Source organism: Cebidichthys violaceus, unplaced genomic scaffold (assembly GCF_023349555.1).
Source record: "Cebidichthys violaceus isolate CVI_PGR_0920_01 unplaced genomic scaffold, fCebVio1.0.p SCAF_1, whole genome shotgun sequence".
Classification (NCBI taxonomy): domain Eukaryota; kingdom Metazoa; phylum Chordata; class Actinopteri; order Perciformes; family Stichaeidae; genus Cebidichthys; species Cebidichthys violaceus.
This window is the reverse complement of record NW_027176262.1, coordinates 18,920,894-18,938,283: the sequence shown is the minus strand read 5'-3', so window position 1 is coordinate 18,938,283 and position 17,390 is coordinate 18,920,894. Positions and strand designations below refer to the sequence as shown.

Here is a 17,390-nt window from a genome sequence, read left to right as displayed (position 1 = left end):
CTTGTAGTCATGCAGACAGTGTATTACAGCCTGTTGTTTTGGCATTTCAGTTTGTTTACCCTCAGGGTGTATTTCTGTCTATATGCAGCCTTTCTGATGTATAGCATAATTGTTTTTATCCAACCCGAAATTTCTAGATGCCTATGAAGAACAAGAATGTGGAGGCCTGTACTGACTTGGTGAGTGGACAGTTTTCTTCCAGCGGAATAAACAAGTTTCTGCGGCAGTTTGTTTGAAAATCCTTCTTTAACTCCAGGTTAAGAGCCTCAATCTGAGTAACGTGGTGTGCATGTAAGTAAAGTCTTTGCTGGTTAATCAAATTTTACAATTTTCTATACATTAATGAAATCTGTAAAAATGTGTTAAAACATTCATATATAAATACAAAGTATTCACATTCGGTAAACTTAGCGGTCTGGCTGATCGAACTGGTTCTTCAACATTTTTTTTAAAGTTGTCCTGTGGCAAACTGTCTTATCAGCCCTTTATCGGGTTGCTGCACTACACTCTATTAACTTTAATGTGCAACAAGTATTCTTTCATTATGATAGCTCTTGATGTGAGGTTTGACAAAACAACAGGAATATCTGTCAGTATAATTCACGATTTGTATTCATTTCCATATTTATTGAATCTAATTGTTAATTTCTGTTTAGGTTCAAGACTGTAAAGTTTGTAATGTGTTGATTAACATTAAGGTGTGCTGTCATTTTTTGTCATCTGCTGACAGAGTCTGTGTAATCTGAGGACAACGCCACACTGCTTGGTTTACTCACCTCGAGCCAATGAGACCTATTAAAACCCTCAGTGCTTTGGTTCTCTTCGTCACCTTATTTCTGATCTTCTTCTACTCGGCTCTACACCTAGAGACGACCGACAGTCTCAGTGCGGGACTAGAGGACCTCCTGAAGGATCCCAGCCTCCAGGTCCACAACAGAGATGAAACAGTGAAAACACAACCGTCCAAACAGGAGAGACTCACCTTTCCTCCCCCTGTTGTCCTCAATGTGTCTGTTTCTGACGGCCTCAGACAGGCCATCCCTCAAAATGCAGCCTACTGGAACCGCCTGCTGTACTCAGCCCTCAGGAATCGGGCCAAGGGAGAAAATCCTTTCGGACATGACTCAGATTGGTCTCTCTGCAGGCAGACGAATCAAGATCATCTGCAAACCAATGTCCACGACTTCCCCTCCTACCCGGTCTTATTTCAGGACTTTTTGCAGGGCATGAACTGCAGGTCCCCTCCAGTCCTGTTCAATCAACCCAACAAGTGCATCTCTGCTGAAGGGAAAGAAGACAACCAGACCTTTCTGCTTTTTACTATCAAGTCAAGTCCTAGAAACTTTGAGCGGAGACAGGCGGTGCGGGAGACCTGGGGTCGAGAAGGGGTGTATCAACATGGACTGAGGGTGCACACTGTGTTTCTGCTGGGTAGCTCCCCACTGGAGGACCCTGACCTCAGCTCTCTGCTGTCATTTGAAGCAAGACACTTTGGGGACCTCCTGCAGTGGGACTTCCATGAATCCCTCTTGAACCTGACGCTCAAAATGAACATGTTTCTCCAGTGGACTGTGAAATACTGTCCTACAGCCTCTTTTGTGTTTAGTGGGGATGATGACGTATTTGTCAACACACCAACATTACTCAGCTACCTGCAGTCTCTAGACCCTTCGAAGGCCTCTCAGTTGTATGCTGGACATGTCATAAGCAAAGCAAGTCCCCTCAGGGACCATCAAAACAAATACTACATTCCTCTGAGCTTCTATGACGGCCTATACCCTGCTTATGCTGGTGGAGGTGGTTTTATTATCTCTGGAGCGTTGCTGCAACCCCTCTATTCAGCTTCACGTGTCATTCCTTTCTTCCCCATCGACGATGTCTACGCTGGGATGTGCTTTAAGGCTTTGGGGATTTCTCCTGAGGCAAACACAAACTTTCAGACTTTTGACATCATGGAGCAGCATCGTGAGAATTTGTGTGTAAATAAAAAACTTATTCTGATTCACCGGCGCTCCCCACTGCAAATGAAGAAGTTGTGGAAGGGCATTCACAACCCCTTGTTGACTTGTTGAACAGGACTGGTGACCAAAAGATGCAACAATAAAAAAAAAAAAAAAAAGAGGAAACATTGACTTCAGTGACATATTTAAGCCATGTCGTATCATTGTCCTTTTTCACAATGATTTGGGAGGAAATGTAATTGAGGGTTTTCTACTACTTTTGACATCTTTGTATGGACTCAAACTTCCAGCATGAACTAACTTCCTTCAGAAATTGCTTTACTAGTTAATTTTGTAATGCTTGTAGTCATGCAGACAGTGTATTACAGCCTGTTTTGGCATTTCAGTTTTTTTTCACCCCCAGGGTGTATTTCTGATGCTCATCACCTTTGTGAACATTTGCAAGGTTTGGTAAAGATGAGAAAACAAGAGCAGCCTTTTCCCGCTGTATAGGAGTTGTTTCTCAAGTGTGTTTTCTTGTTTTTTGTTATGGTATAATATGTGCTTTTTTTCTGTCATAACTAAACAGGCTGAAAAAACTGTCTGCACGAAATGCAATACATCAGCTTTTCTGATCTGAACACTGTGCTCATGTACTCTCCTGGTGATTTTGTCAAGGCTCCTCCAAAACCATTATTAATTTCAGTCTAGTGTGTCAGTTTATTTAGTACATTATCAATGAAGGTGTATGGATGACACAAGCTTGTTTAATTTGCTTGTTTTATGGGTTCATAGGACTTTTGTTGTGTTTCTGTCTAGAACGTTGGGTTAGATCAGCAGTTCCATCAAGGACAGTTTTATCATATTATGTCCTCTTAGCAGGGACAGTTTTGGCGCTGTTAAGTTAAGATGTAGGAAGAGAGGTAAGATAGTTCAATAAATGGCATTCTATAATATTTGGTGTGCAGCTTTGTTTCGTTTAATTTTATTTTTCTTCAGTCATATATTTAGTTTTATTAAAATTCCTATGATAGGACACTGGACTGACACCAGTGTCCTATCATAGGTCTATCTATCTATATATATATATATATATATATATATATATATATATATATATATATATATATATATATATATATATGCAGTATTTGTTTTTTACCTTTTTAATCCGCTCATCTCAATGCTCTAAAAATGATACTCTTATAGGTATGAATAGAATTAACTGACCAAATGCCAAAGGGCACACATATTGGTCTGTGGTACGTTTGAGTCCTCAACTATGCTGTAGGTCATATCAGGGCGCCTCTAATCAAACAGCACTTCATCTCGGCTGCAGGGCTCCTCAAGCAGAGAGGTCAAGAGTTTCCGAGGTGATTCCACGGCAAATACCCACTTTGCCTTATTCTGCAAAGTTCTCAGGATGTGACTAGTTAGATTTGAGGGAAGACAAATTCATGCTTTTAAAAGGCATTGTCAATTAATTTTCTGGTGACTTGGTCAGGAAACAATTGGTCTTAAATAATTTGTACATCAGCGATGTTTCCTGTCAAACGTTTGAATGAACCTATCAGACGCGCAGCATCCTGGGCGTGGCCTCCATCAGCCGGCTCCTCGGTTGGCGGTGATCACCTGATCAAATGCTCAGACCTGCACCTGCATGTATTTACATCGCCTCCCAAATTCCGGTGAAGAAAAAAATGGAGTTGCAAACTAATTGATACGGGTTTTGCACCAGTCCACCTTTTGTCTGTAGGATCTGAAGCCTTCGTGGATACTATTTCGTTCTTCTGCAACTTCAGACGTATGCTTCAGCTTCTGTTCGGTGGGAGGTCATCTTGGGTTAAAGTAAGTATTTTACAACATCGAGAATTCAACTGATTTTATTTGTTTTTAACACAGGGTTAAGAGTCTCGCCTGCCGCTCAGGTGTCTTCACAGTGCCTGTTTGTGAAGTATTTGCTGGTCGATGGAATTTTGATACATAAATGAAATCCGTTAACACGTGTGAAACATTAAACTAAGGGGAACATAACTTAGCAAAAATGCAATTTAAGGTGTCCTTTTAATGTTGCCTTAAATCATAGATCTCAGGTGTTTATTTGTCACGCTGTTTCATGACCCCCTCATTATTCTACTGCAGCGTTGTTTATGCAAAGCCAGCTTGCTCCTAATTAAACACCAGGGAGAAAGGCATGTTCAGGTGCATCTCAACGGAAAAGCTACAGACCATATCGCTTGCGGCAAATTCAAGCAGAAGGATATTTCCAATTTAACAGTAACTCCCAGTTATTGAAAGCAGATCAGCTGTATTCCAAAACGTGCTGGTGGGGTACTGCTCCATCAACGAAAGTACAAACACGTTTCCCTTATGTCTTCTTGGCAGGGAGGTGGCTAAGATGTAGGAAGATATGGAAAGATAGTAAATGGCATTCTATAATATTTGGTGTGCAGCTTTCTTTTCTTTAGTTTAATTATGTATTTATTTTGTCCTGTGGCAAACTGTCTCATCAGCCCTTTATATAGTATTGCTTTATATTGGGTTGCTGTACTACATTCTATAAACTTTAAAATGCAACAAGTATTCTTTCATTATGATAGCTCATGAAGTGAGGTTTGACAAAACAACAGGAATATCTGGCAGTATAATTCACGATTTGTATTCATTTCCATATTTATTGAATCTAATTGTTAATTTCTGTTTAGGTTCAAGACTGTAAAGTTTGTAATGTGTTGATTAACATTAAGGTGTGCTGTCATTTTTTGTCATCTGCTGACAGAGTCTGTGTAATCTGAGGACAACGCCACACTGCTTGGTTTACTCACCTCGAGCCAATGAGACCTATTAAAACCCTCAGTGCTTTGGTTCTCTTCGTCACCTTATTTCTGATCTTCTTCTACTCGGCTCTACACCTAGAGACGACCGACAGTCTCAGTGCGGGACTAGAGGACCTCCTGAAGGATCCCAGCCTCCAGGTCCACAACAGAGATGAAACAGTGAAAACACAACCGTCCAAACAGGAGAGACTCACCTTTCCTCCCCCTGTTGTCCTCAATGTGTCTGTTTCTGACGGCCTCAGACAGGCCATCCCTCAAAATGCAGCCTACTGGAACCGCCTGCTGTACTCAGCCCTCAGGAATCGGGCCAAGGGAGAAAATCCTTTCGGACATGACTCAGATTGGTCTCTCTGCAGGCAGACGAATCAAGATCATCTGCAAACCAATGTCCACGACTTCCCCTCCTACCCGGTCTTATTTCAGGACTTTTTGCAGGGCATGAACTGCAGGTCCCCTCCAGTCCTGTTCAATCAACCCAACAAGTGCATCTCTGCTGAAGGGAAAGAAGACAACCAGACCTTTCTGCTTTTTACTATCAAGTCAAGTCCTAGAAACTTTGAGCGGAGACAGGCGGTGCGGGAGACCTGGGGTCGAGAAGGGGTGTATCAACATGGACTGAGGGTGCACACTGTGTTTCTGCTGGGTAGCTCCCCACTGGAGGACCCTGACCTCAGCTCTCTGCTGTCATTTGAAGCAAGACACTTTGGGGACCTCCTGCAGTGGGACTTCCATGAATCCCTCTTGAACCTGACGCTCAAAATGAACATGTTTCTCCAGTGGACTGTGAAATACTGTCCTACAGCCTCTTTTGTGTTTAGTGGGGATGATGACGTATTTGTCAACACACCAACATTACTCAGCTACCTGCAGTCTCTAGACCCTTCGAAGGCCTCTCAGTTGTATGCTGGACATGTCATAAGCAAAGCAAGTCCCCTCAGGGACCATCAAAACAAATACTACATTCCTCTGAGCTTCTATGACGGCCTATACCCTGCTTATGCTGGTGGAGGTGGTTTTATTATCTCTGGAGCGTTGCTGCAACCCCTCTATTCAGCTTCACGTGTCATTCCTTTCTTCCCCATCGACGATGTCTACGCTGGGATGTGCTTTAAGGCTTTGGGGATTTCTCCTGAGGCAAACGCAAACTTTCAGACTTTTGACATCATGGAGCAGAATCGTGAGAATCTGTGTGTGAATAAAAAACTTATTCTGATTCACCGGCGCTCCCCACTGCAAATGAAGAAGTTGTGGAAGGGCATTCACAACCCCTTGTTGACTTGTTGAACAGGACTGGTGACCAAAAGATGCAGCAATTAAAAAGAAAAAAAAAATGTAATTGAGGGGTTTCTACTACTTTTTACATCTTGTATGGATTCAAACTTCCAGCATGAACAAAAAGAGCAGTTCTGTTACTGCACTTGTATTTAAAAGTTATATCTGCGTTTCGTGATCGGATAGAACCTTGAAAAAAATGGAAGAAGCATTCAGCAGTTTAAGTGTGAATTTCAGCATCAGGGGTCAAGATTTGTCACCAAGTCAAATAGAACAATCTTTAGATCTGTCATTGGCCTAACTTCCTTTTTGAATAAAAACTAATTCAACCAAGACGTTTGAAAGTTTCACCGTTTATTTTCCACAAAACACCAAAGATGTAACATAAGTGTACAGACCCATCTAAAATTTGGGTGTGTAGACTAAAATCATTCAAAAAGGAAAGTTCTAGAACAGTTATTCAGTCACCTCAAGATACACAAGGAAACCTGTTAAATACCATGATCACTGGAGGACACATACAGGAAGAGGGAACGTACACAAGGGCGAACTTCCACTGTTTATTGCTCGATTTGTACGTTTCTCTTGTATTCAAACTGCACCAGCTGTTTTTGCTACACTTTAAAAAAAAAAACATTGGTGACCTTGTAATTACAGTAATTCAAATGTGATATAGCATTTATAGAGGAGCTTGACTACTGACAGTATATCTGTTAACTTAAGGCACCAAAACCCATAGGCGTGAAGTACAATAGTTTTTGAAAGCGCAATCTTTTCTCCTCTTCCTCAAAGAAATGACACGTCATATCAAATCTATACTTTTATGAATACAGTAAAAGTGTGCAGCAGTTAATCCAATTCCCAATCCTCACCCACATTAAGTCACCAAATCAAAACTCGTTCCATCTTGTGAATGCAGTTATTTAACAAACTGGTCAAGTGGGTAGTGCTCTTTGTACTGCTGCACGTGCCTCCACATGGAATCTCTCTGCTTGTTCAGATTGGGCGTCATCTCCTGGTACACGTCGGTAAACATCAGCTCGGGATTGGGCTTGAGGCGCTTCTCGGCCTTCTCGAATGCCTCCATCACCGTCTTGCGAGACTGCTTCCGCCAGCTCCTTTCGTCGTCCTCGCTCCACCAGCCACGGGCCGTCATGTAATGTCTCAGCCTGGAGATGGGATGGTCCTGCTTGTCCCAGTAGTTCACCTCGTCCACCGAGCGGTAGGCCGAACTGTCGTCACTGGTGCTGTGGTGGCCAATTCTGAGGAATGAGCGGAATTCTTAATTACTACAGCATTTTAGGGGGAGCGCATTTTCTACAACTCATCAAATGTTCCTTGTCAAGAAGCATTTTGTTAAAATTGCAACCCTTTTTAAATTGTCACCTAATCCACTCCCTTAAATTTGAATGCTTCCCAAATAAGTACTTTTAATATACAAGATACAAATCTAATAATTTCATGAACAATTTTTTTTATAACTCAGAATTTTTTTTTTTTAGAGATGGTTGCCTAAACCCGGTATTACACGGGCCCCGGGCATAAAGACTAGTATACATTATCTCACTGAAGCCTCTCCCTGCTGTGCAGGAGCTCTCCACAAACATGACCATAGACACAGAAGTCAGTGCGGACAAAGTGAAGTGAACCAGGTGAAGTGAAGATTACTCCAGTTGACAACTAGGCTTGTTACCGTAAGTTCAAGGAAACTTTTGCACGTATAAAGCCAATACTTTTATACACCTGTTCAACAAGCATGAACATAATGTAGAAAATGTAGGAAAGAACAAGAAAGTGTAAGTGAAGTGCCTCTTGGTGAAGGCTCTGAGCGACTTTAAGTTCCCTCTAGTGAGCTGGGTTGTGCCCGGGGATTTAGGGTGAAGGGTAACGCGGCAGGAGTGAAGCGATGATGTCGACACGGTTGGAGTAATCAAGTTGTTGCCGTCTTGGAACTTCCGTGTTACTTTATTACCTTCATTCACGCAGGCTTAACGTGTGCTCAACTAACCTGTAGGTCATCGCTTCAATGAGGAAGGGCTGGTTCTCGGCCACGGCTCTGCGCCGCGCCTCCTTTGTAGCGTTGTACACGGCAAACACATCGTTACCATCGACGCGGATGGACAGCATGCCATACCCCGGCCCACGAGCGGCTGTTCAGTCGGAGAAAGAACGAAAAGTGTGTTCATGAGAGCGGCTGAGGACTTCAAATCGGACGCTGCAGGAAACCATGCCGAGGCTTCTCACCGATGCCGTCGCCCCTGTACTGCTCGTTGGTGGGGGTGGAGATGGCGTAGCCGTTGTTACGACAGAAGAATATCAGCGGGCACTCCAGGGTGGCGGAGAAGTTGAAGCCGGCGTGTGCGTCCCCTTCGCTGGCCGCTCCCTCGCCGAAGTAACAGATAACGGCACGGTTCATGTTCTCTCTCTTGATGGCGTATGCAGCTCCGGCCGCTGGAATGGACACAAAGACATGAATGTATATTTACAGGTGTGTGTGTGTGTGTGTGTGTGTGTGTGTGTGTGTGTGTGTGTGTGTGTGTGTGTGTGTACGGACAGACGGGGTAAACACACACTCACCCTGAGGAATCTGAGTGGCCAGAGGAGAGGAGATGGTGACGAAGTTCAGATCTTTGGAGCCATAGTGCACAGGCATCTGCCGGCCCTTGCCGAGGTCATCGGCGTTGGCGTAGCACTGAGCCATGAACATGTCCAGAGGAAAACCGCGGTACATCAGCACTCCTGCAGCACAGCATAAGGGGGGGTTGGGAGGGTTGAGATTCTTAGATAACTATGTTTTATTGAAGACATGTTCGCTGACTGGTCTGTTTCTAAATGTATTTTATACTTTTATATTTTTTACTGCTGTACGAAATGGGATCTAGAAATAAAGACTGACATCATTGTGTTTCTAAATGACTGAACAACAGATGGACGCATTTCGACATGGGTGTGTTGCTGTCTGAATGAAGCATTGTTTGCCTCAGATGTCGCGTGAGTATTGAGCTCCAAAGCGGTCACTGGCACACTTCTTTGGAAAACATTGCCTAACAAGCCCTGGAGCAGAGCTTTACTACGAAAAAAGTAAATGCAATTTGCTTTGATCACAATCAAAACTTTAAGAAGTAACCCTACATCTGAAAAGGAACTATTTTAGGGAAAAACCACACGCCGTCCCGTCCTCACCAGCTTCTCTGTATTGACCGAAGACCATGTCGCTTGGGTCAAGAGCAGCAGCGCTACCAATATGCGTGCCCTCTTCACCATAGTTGGTCATGTAGAAGGAAATCCGACCCTGTAAGAGAAACAAGTTAACACGCCTGCGCAAAATTCTTCAACTGTTTCCCTGTTCAACCGGGGCGTTCAAGCGAAAAAAACCCTCACCTGTCTCTGTGACTCATAAAGAATGCGGTCCATTGTGTTCAGCAGAGTCATCTTCTGATAAAAGTTCAAAACTGTCTCTTTGGAGAGCTGAGCAGGGAAGAAACACACAAAACAACCAACGGATGAGGTATGATGAGTGGAGGTTATGGTGCCACTTTGAAATACCAGGGGCGGAGGCAGGATGACCGTACTTGAGGGTCTTCAGAGGGGTTGATGATGTTGCCCTGCCTGTCCATCACCCGGTACACTGGGATCCCAGAGATGACATTGGGCTGGATGAACTCAAGCTGATCCACAAACTCGGCTGAGGCTCCAGGGAACTGTGGCTTTTCCAGTGATGCGTCAAAGGGTTGCTGCCGGTGCACGGCCTGAAAGATTGAATACAAGCATTGTTTATTAATAACATCACTTAGGCAAAGCCAGGGCCCATCTCTAAAATAGACACCACAATGGTCGAGTCAGATTTCTCCTAACAATATAGCCACATTTCCTGTTTCAAAGACTTGCTGCAATAGTTGTTAGTCACTGATTGTGTGTTTTGAGATTCAACATGTTTCAGCTTTAAACAGGGGATTTGATGAGATGCTGTCCCAATTCTATATTAATACTGTACAGTACCTGGCTTTATAATAAAAATGATAATATGCCATTTTGGTAATAAGAATATACAAGATGAATGTATGGATGCCAGATTTAAGGTGCAGATATGCAGAATCATCACCAGAGGTGGAATTGTTAGAATGGTGTAAGTATTGATATTTTACTGAAGTAAAAGTAGCAATACTAGTGTTAAAAGACTGTTATAAGTAAAAGTCCTGCATTCACACTACAAAAGTATTAGCTTATTATTTGAATGCAGGAAGTGCCCACAGTAATAGTACTCATTATACAGAATGGCCCATTTCAGAATAAAATATATCAGAACTGGATTATGATTAGTGATGCATTAATGTGTACATTGTTGTACATGTATTAGTTGATTTGAATTTTGTGTTAATCTAAATCTACAAAGTAACTAGTAACTAATAATGAATCAAATAAATGTACTGGAGCAAAACGTACTATATTTACTTTTAAAGTGAAAAGGAGTAGATGAATAAAGTAGTAGTAATACAAGTACCTCAAAATTGTACAAGCACTTGAATAAATATAGTTACTTCTTGAGTATCACATTGTGACACTTCATTTATGACTCAAAATACATTTATAGGAATAAAAATACATTTATAGGAATAAAAATACAACATGTTTTATTTTTTAACAGTTTTCCATCATTATCTACACTATAGAAAATATTATTTGTTGTGACGCACGTACTACGTGTGGCAGTACAACACAAATAACGCCAGCAAATTAATGTTAATTTCATGGGAGTCGACAATAACAGTTTAAATGTTATGTTTGTTTTGGTGAAGGTATTTCCACTTCAAGTTGAACTTGAAGACGGAAGTTCTATCCTCACGCCCCTTAGCTCGACCAATGGGAAAGCAGTTAAGCTAAAGCTTTAGACAGCCAGCTAACTACCTAGCTTAGCTACCGAAGTTTCAGTCACAACAACAAACACAAGGTGCACCAGTGTCAGTCAAGCTGCTGGTTACATGTTAAAACATATATATTCACAAACATGTTGACACCTTCAGGTTGAGCTTCATAAGGATGCGTTGGAGGATCGGTAGATAAATAACGCTAAGTTAGTTTCGGCAAGGTTGTCAGCTAACGCTAAGCTAGCTGGCTCACAACCAATCGCGATAACGTTCAGTCAAGAATCCTTGATGGATCACCAACTTTAAACATTTCTACTCCTAACCATAAACACAACAATTTGCTATTTCATATCTGCACTTAACTATCTCGTGGCTAATAATTTAACGTGACAACGCGAGTTTAGATTTAGGGCCAAAATCAGATGACTCTTCCAATAACCCCCTGGTTGCTAAAGCGACCTTCCGAGTTATTAAGCTAACCCCAGCTATCGAACAGTAACGTTACAACGCAGCAATGTTGCCCTTGTTCAGACTTACACCGACTCTGAAGGCTCTGTGTTGAAGCAGCCTAAATGCCTTCAGTCCTGTCGTCTGACGAGCAGCATTGAAGCACACTCCATACATTTTGTTTATACTCCTCACAGCCGCCGCCATCGGGACAGTCCACAGTTAGCTTGTGCACAAGCTCGTCAGGAACGTTACACGCTACAGTATATATGTTAGATTCACGGGACAGAACGAGCTAACAGGAACAGTTTGATCGTTTTTCAGTCCGCAGCACTGACACTCGCATCCACAATAACACTTGCAGGGCGAATAGCTACCGAGTCGAGTCAACCACAACAATGATGACATCCGGTCACTCCTTCACATTAAGAGTCAAGGTGACCAAAAGCACTTAGCAGTATTTAGTAAGGGAACCGAGAGCAGTGGAAGAAATCATCACTTTAATATTTCAGCTCGTAAAGGTGGGGATAATTACAACTACTTTATGTACTGCTGGGTAACGTTACATACCACATGGTAAGCATGATACATATGTAAAGGGGTTAAATACAGAACATATTCGTTTAATTAACCTTTAGACTTAACTCTTAATTTGAAGGCAAAAGCAGGTCTTTTCCGGTATGATCATACTTAACTAAGCAAGGAATCAATTGAACCTTAAGCCTCAGACTGTTTGTATATCCATACCTCAAACGTGTTTTTTGGTTGTAATTATACACCTGATAATCTTTTCCGCATTGCTTTGTCTCTTACGTAGACTCAGTTTATCCAGTGACCTTGTAAACACTGCAAGCACATTGTATAAGCTGTGAGAACATCCTGCAGTGATACATTGTTTCCAGTGGTGGAGGAAGTACTCACATTTTTTTTTAGCAATAACACAGTGTAGAAATAGTCTGTAACAAGTAAAAGTCCTGCATTCATACCAAAAGTTAAAGTGATATTTTTGCAGAATGGCCCAAAAAGAATATGTAAGCATTGTTTCAGTGTTGCAGCTAGTAAAGTTAGGGCTAGTTTGAAGTACTACCTATGGGTAGATTAATCAATAATAATGATCATCATCATCATAACACAATATTGCTTATTGGTCATAATTTATATTAATAATCTGAATCTGCAGGTAGTAACTAAAGCTATCAAAAATGTTTTGAATATACAATATTTCTCTATGAAATGAAGTGGATTAGAAGTATGAAGTGGTATAATATGGAAATACTCAAGTAAAGTACAAATACCTCAAAAATGTATTTTGTGTACAAAAAAAAGTTACTTTCCAACACTGCATATTTCTTGAATACATTTGCTCCATTTAGCCTCAATGGCTTGGGCTGCAAAGTTTTCTTAATTGTGGCAGTTTACAAGTGTCACTTTCCTCGAACTAATGTCAATACCTTCACGTGTCGTCTCCCTGTATGTATAGACATAAATATTCATTCTGTGTATTAACGTACATTTCACAAAATGGAAGTAAGATTCATGTGGTAAAAACTAGTGAATGAGTAGTGTACAAAGAGTACGAGCAACCCTTACAATACAATATGATTATCCCCAATAGCTAAATTATTTGGAGGTATCAAAATATACATTTAGGTATTACCCTTTATGTCATAAGTAAGGGCCCCAAACGGCAAAACAGATTGCGTCACTCGCCCGCGACAAACTAATCACGCCCGTGGGTAGCAGCAGTCAAGCAGCATGATGGAAGTGTGCAGCTCTTCAAGTGTTACTCTGAGAGAGTTTGGTTGTGAGCAGAGTTTACTGTCTCGACCTGACGGCTCTGCTTCCTTCATTCAAGGTAACACAGACGCAGAATGTGACTCGCGGAGCCGACTGCTAGCTAGCTGCTGGGCTCGAGCTGGTGTTAGCCTACTTTAGCATCAAGAAGTTTTGGGCAAGTCAGTCCTATGATGGGTTGTGTTCAGGTTTCTTTAGTTCAACACTTCATTCTTGCCTATATTTTATTTATTTAACTCAAAAATGGTCCTATCCTCAGCCAGATACAGCCGCCTGTGAAATACATTCAGACTCCTACTTAAGTAAAAGTTCAAAATGATCAACATTTAAATATACTTCAAGTAGTGAAAGTACTCATTAAGCAGAGTGGCCCCTCAGATTCGTATGGGCTATATTATATAACTGGATTATGATGATTGATGCATCAGTGTGTTCATCACACTAATATTAAGCTAATATTAATTACTTTATATATTGATGGGTAGCTTAACCTACAATAATATATCGCTATTTCTTAGTTGATTTTATATTTTGTGTTAATAATCAAAATTTTCAAAGTAACTAACTCCAAAATATGTTGGGGAAGAAGTATAAAGTAGCATAACATGGAAATACTCAAGTAAACATACTACTCAAAATTGTGCTGAAGTACTGCACTTGAGTAAATGTAGGGCTACTTAGTTACATTATACTACTGCTCATCATTCATCATACTCAGTTACTCACAAAGTAAAATGTTACACCTTTATAGTGTAGCTATGTTTTTCTCCCTTCCAGACTTCCCAGTTCTTTGTTATTTCTGAATGTTATCTAATCCGGGAGATAATGAGCTCGGTCGTGTTTGCGTCTCTTGTGTTTGTCCACGGCTAATCTCGCATATTGCTTCACCAAACTGAGTAAAATTGTGGGTGATCATCTATGGCCGCATGCTTAAGGACTTCTCGTGGTAGCAGTGACTTACACTTTCTCAAAACATTGACCGCTGACTCCTCACTCACTTCCCTTAGGGGCTGAAAATAAGACACAGTGGGGGATAACGGTTTGCTCAGTTTAATTGTTTTGGCCGGTCTGTCTGTACCCACACAGCTGAGTGCCTTGTTCTGTGCCTATATTTTTGTGCATCAACCTCACGTTTACATGGGGATTGTAGAAAAAAACCTATAGTAATACGCCTAAATAAACACTTCAAGTAGCGGTTACCCTCGTGAGATGGAGCTGAGACGAGCGACTGCACACACACACACACACACACACACACGGTGCAGAGATTAAAATGAGAGCACATCTGTTGTGTGAGACCTGCGAGTGACACACATGTTTGATGCACATATACAGTACAATCAAACATTATAGCAGTGGTTGTTGCAGACACACCTGTCAGAGGTCTGCTCTCTACTACTAATTTCCCCACATGGATCAGTAATGTATTTCCAGTTGAGTAATGCTGTCTTTTGTTCACACGTGAAGGGGACACAAGTGTGTTGGCCGCAGCTTACGGACCAGCTGAGGTCAAAGTCAGTAAGGAGATCTATGACCGGGCAACACTGGAGGTGTTGATCCAGCCCAAAGTGGGACTGCCAAGTAAGTGATTATCTCATTTCTCATTATGCAGCTTAATGCCGTTTCAATTTTTTATATGAGTGATCATTTCTTCTATTAACTTTCTAGCGCTTACTTGCTTTGTTAATGTTCAGTTTGAATATTATACACACAGGCAGGATACTTTAGTGACAATGCAGTGTTGAAATTAGGACATATATAATATAATGGGAAACATATTTATGTTGTACGGAAGTAAATGTTTCTACAAGCTTCTTTAGTGGGACTTAAGGAATTTAAGGTGCTTTAGGAGGCTAGTAACTGTTCATTTTACAGCCTTGTCCACTTCTGATGTGCAATAACGGCCTTACCACAACACATCACAAGGTGGTGTAAGTGAGCCAGTTTATGTACGCGTTGACTCACGTATGTATCCCAACGTTTCTTTATTTTCTAGGTGTAAGGGAGCGATCGCAAGAGCAGTGTGTGCGAGAAACCTGCGAGGCATCTCTGCTCTTGTCACTTCATCCTCGCTCCTCCCTCACCCTCATCCTTCAGCTGATACATGACGATGGTTCAGTATCCTTCAGTAAAGCTCCGCTGGTAGGGCACTGAACCGGTATGTATGTTAGAGGTGTTTCCTGGTCGGTGTTCTTCCTTATCTGTTCCTCAGATCTTGTCGTGCTTTTTGAATGCTGCCTGCATGGCTCTCATGGATGCAGGCCTGCCCATGAGTTGCCTGTTCTGTGGCGTGACCTGTGCCATCGACGCAGACGGTCAAATCGTCACAGACCCCACTGCAGCGCAGGAAAAGGTAAATCTGAGGTTGTGTTGTGTAAAAAAAACACCTCAAAGTCCTTTTGTTTATTTAATTAAAGTTCCAAGGTGACAAAATACATCCCACATAGGAAAATCTTAATAGTTCAGCTGAGATGAAGCAATTCTCTCATAGAGTGAAGGGTATGAGCAGAGGTGAGTATATTTATGATCAGTAAAATCATACATGTTTCATTGTACAGGAATAAAAAATTACATTTTAAGGCCTTTGATTTATATAAAAATCATCTTTTGAGATATTGATATAATATAAACATTGATCATGAATATTGTGTAGGTTTGGAAAGCCTTTAAAACAGATGTAATATACACTAGCAGTCATCTACAGGCCAGTCTACTTAAAATCCATATCCTAGTGAAATTAGCTGTACTGTGCGTTGCGCTTTCAGCTATAAAACTGGATTTCACTCCATCTAAACTTGCATAACTCCACGGTTTGCTGGATTTCAAAAGACACTTTGGGAAATGTGGAAGTTTTACATAAACGGAGGCAGATTCAGACAAAGTTGGCCACACCAAAAATGTGCCACCACTGACCAGAAGAGAGCAGAATTTCTCTTTAACGCATTACAACAGAATCATTTCTGGAACACATTGAACATGACGGATTGATGGTAAATTTCACCGTTTGACATTGTGCATCCCAACACAATTTGCATGTCCTCTCAGTGCAGTCGGCACTGTCCCAATCCTTGCTGGATTTGTTAATTTGTTCTCGTCTGTGTCCACTCTCACCAGGGAAGTCGGGCTGTGATGACCTTCGCTATTGACAGCACAGAACGCAGAGTAATCATGTCATCCACCAAAGGGTCATTTTCAGTACACGAGGTAAATAAAAGAGCAAATGTGCAACATTGTCAAATGTAGTTTTTGGGAATCATGCCTGATGTGTGATTTCCAGATTTGTTGGACATAAAGTAGAGCTTTACTTTGTCAGTGATCTGTCTGCTGATAACGAGATGCTTTTTCAGACTCTGCCTCTAGTTATATCGCAGACCTTTTCATATTTGTTTTTTTCCTCTCCAGCTGCAGCAGTGTATTGCAGTCAGTCAGAAAGCATCAGAGAAAATCTTCCAGTTCTACAGAGACTCTGTCAGGCGCCGATACTCCAAAACCCTCTGATGAAGCAGCAACTCTTTTCTTTTTCTAGTCTTGCTTTTTCTTCTTTTTACAATGATTTTAAATACTGATGTTATAATAAAACATGTATTCACCACTTTGGGCTACCTTTGCTTCAGTTCAGTTGTAGTCAGCTGTGCTGCGGGTGAAGCGAGGTTCACATTTGGATATTCGTGAGAAGACAATGTTGAACTATTAAGTGAGGGTGCAAAATAAAAAAAGAGCAGAGATGAATGTCAAACAAGTGCATTTATTGGGATTCATTGATTATTCTCTTTTTAATATTTACATGTATTAAAAGGATGTGGAATAAATATCTCTTGTACTAACTCATTTGCCACAACCTTTGACCTTTTCATTGACGATCTATACAAGTGATACAAAGGGAGACAAATGTGACTGGAGCCCGTCAGGTGACACCGTCATCCGTCGAGTCAATCCACAATAAATGCTCACATCTAAATCACTAATTGTGGTAACTCAGCTGTAACAACAAAGGGTCTTTTTATTTTTCATTGACACAAATGTCCAGTGGAGACAGAGGACGGCTCGGGATTGTCAGGACTGTACAGCGCCGTGCTGACTCGGGTCAGTGCAGCATTACCGCAGCACATCAACAGTGATAGCTGGCGAGGGTCAGACACTGGAGATGTCACAGGTGTGTCTACATATACCGCCGACAGTGACCATTATATATTATCAGCTCAGTCTTGATACAACACTGGGTTTGCAGAAAACAA

At 41.5% G+C, this 17,390-nt stretch overlaps 4 protein-coding genes across 4 annotated transcripts; 3 read left to right on the top strand and 1 right to left on the bottom strand.

Moving 5' to 3' along the window:
- Positions 1–211: 211 nt before the first annotated feature.
- On the top strand, positions 212–2,872 carry LOC137874767 (N-acetyllactosaminide beta-1,3-N-acetylglucosaminyltransferase 2-like). The gene is made up of 2 exons (XM_068713700.1): positions 212–291; positions 731–2,872. Exon 2 carries the CDS (start codon positions 786–788, stop codon positions 2,070–2,072), a length of 1,287 nt encoding a protein of 428 aa, XP_068569801.1. The 5' UTR covers positions 212–291; positions 731–785; the 3' UTR covers positions 2,073–2,872.
- A 783-nt stretch (positions 2,873–3,655) lies between these two features.
- Positions 3,656–6,299, top strand: LOC137882449 (N-acetyllactosaminide beta-1,3-N-acetylglucosaminyltransferase 2-like). The gene is made up of 2 exons (XM_068724793.1): positions 3,656–3,788; positions 4,720–6,299. Exon 2 carries the CDS (start codon positions 4,775–4,777, stop codon positions 6,059–6,061), a length of 1,287 nt encoding a protein of 428 aa, XP_068580894.1. The 5' UTR covers positions 3,656–3,788; positions 4,720–4,774; the 3' UTR covers positions 6,062–6,299.
- Positions 6,300–6,386: 87 nt separating this feature from the next.
- Positions 6,387–11,741, bottom strand: bckdha (branched chain keto acid dehydrogenase E1 subunit alpha). The gene is made up of 8 exons (XM_068713689.1): positions 11,452–11,741; positions 9,622–9,798; positions 9,431–9,517; positions 9,233–9,341; positions 8,627–8,788; positions 8,294–8,500; positions 8,058–8,199; positions 6,387–7,311 (listed from the first exon to the last, which is right to left on the bottom strand). The coding sequence occupies exons 1-8, from the start codon at positions 11,566–11,568 to the stop codon at positions 6,969–6,971; spliced, it is 1,344 nt and encodes a 447-aa protein (XP_068569790.1). The 5' UTR covers positions 11,569–11,741; the 3' UTR covers positions 6,387–6,968.
- A 1,341-nt stretch (positions 11,742–13,082) lies between these two features.
- exosc5 (exosome component 5) lies at positions 13,083–16,747 on the top strand. Its single transcript, XM_068713676.1, has 6 exons — positions 13,083–13,216; positions 14,623–14,736; positions 15,152–15,273; positions 15,368–15,508; positions 16,270–16,359; positions 16,558–16,747. Exons 1-6 carry the CDS (start codon positions 13,117–13,119, stop codon positions 16,651–16,653), a joined length of 663 nt encoding a protein of 220 aa, XP_068569777.1. The 5' UTR covers positions 13,083–13,116; the 3' UTR covers positions 16,654–16,747.
- Positions 16,748–17,390: the final 643 nt, after the last annotated feature.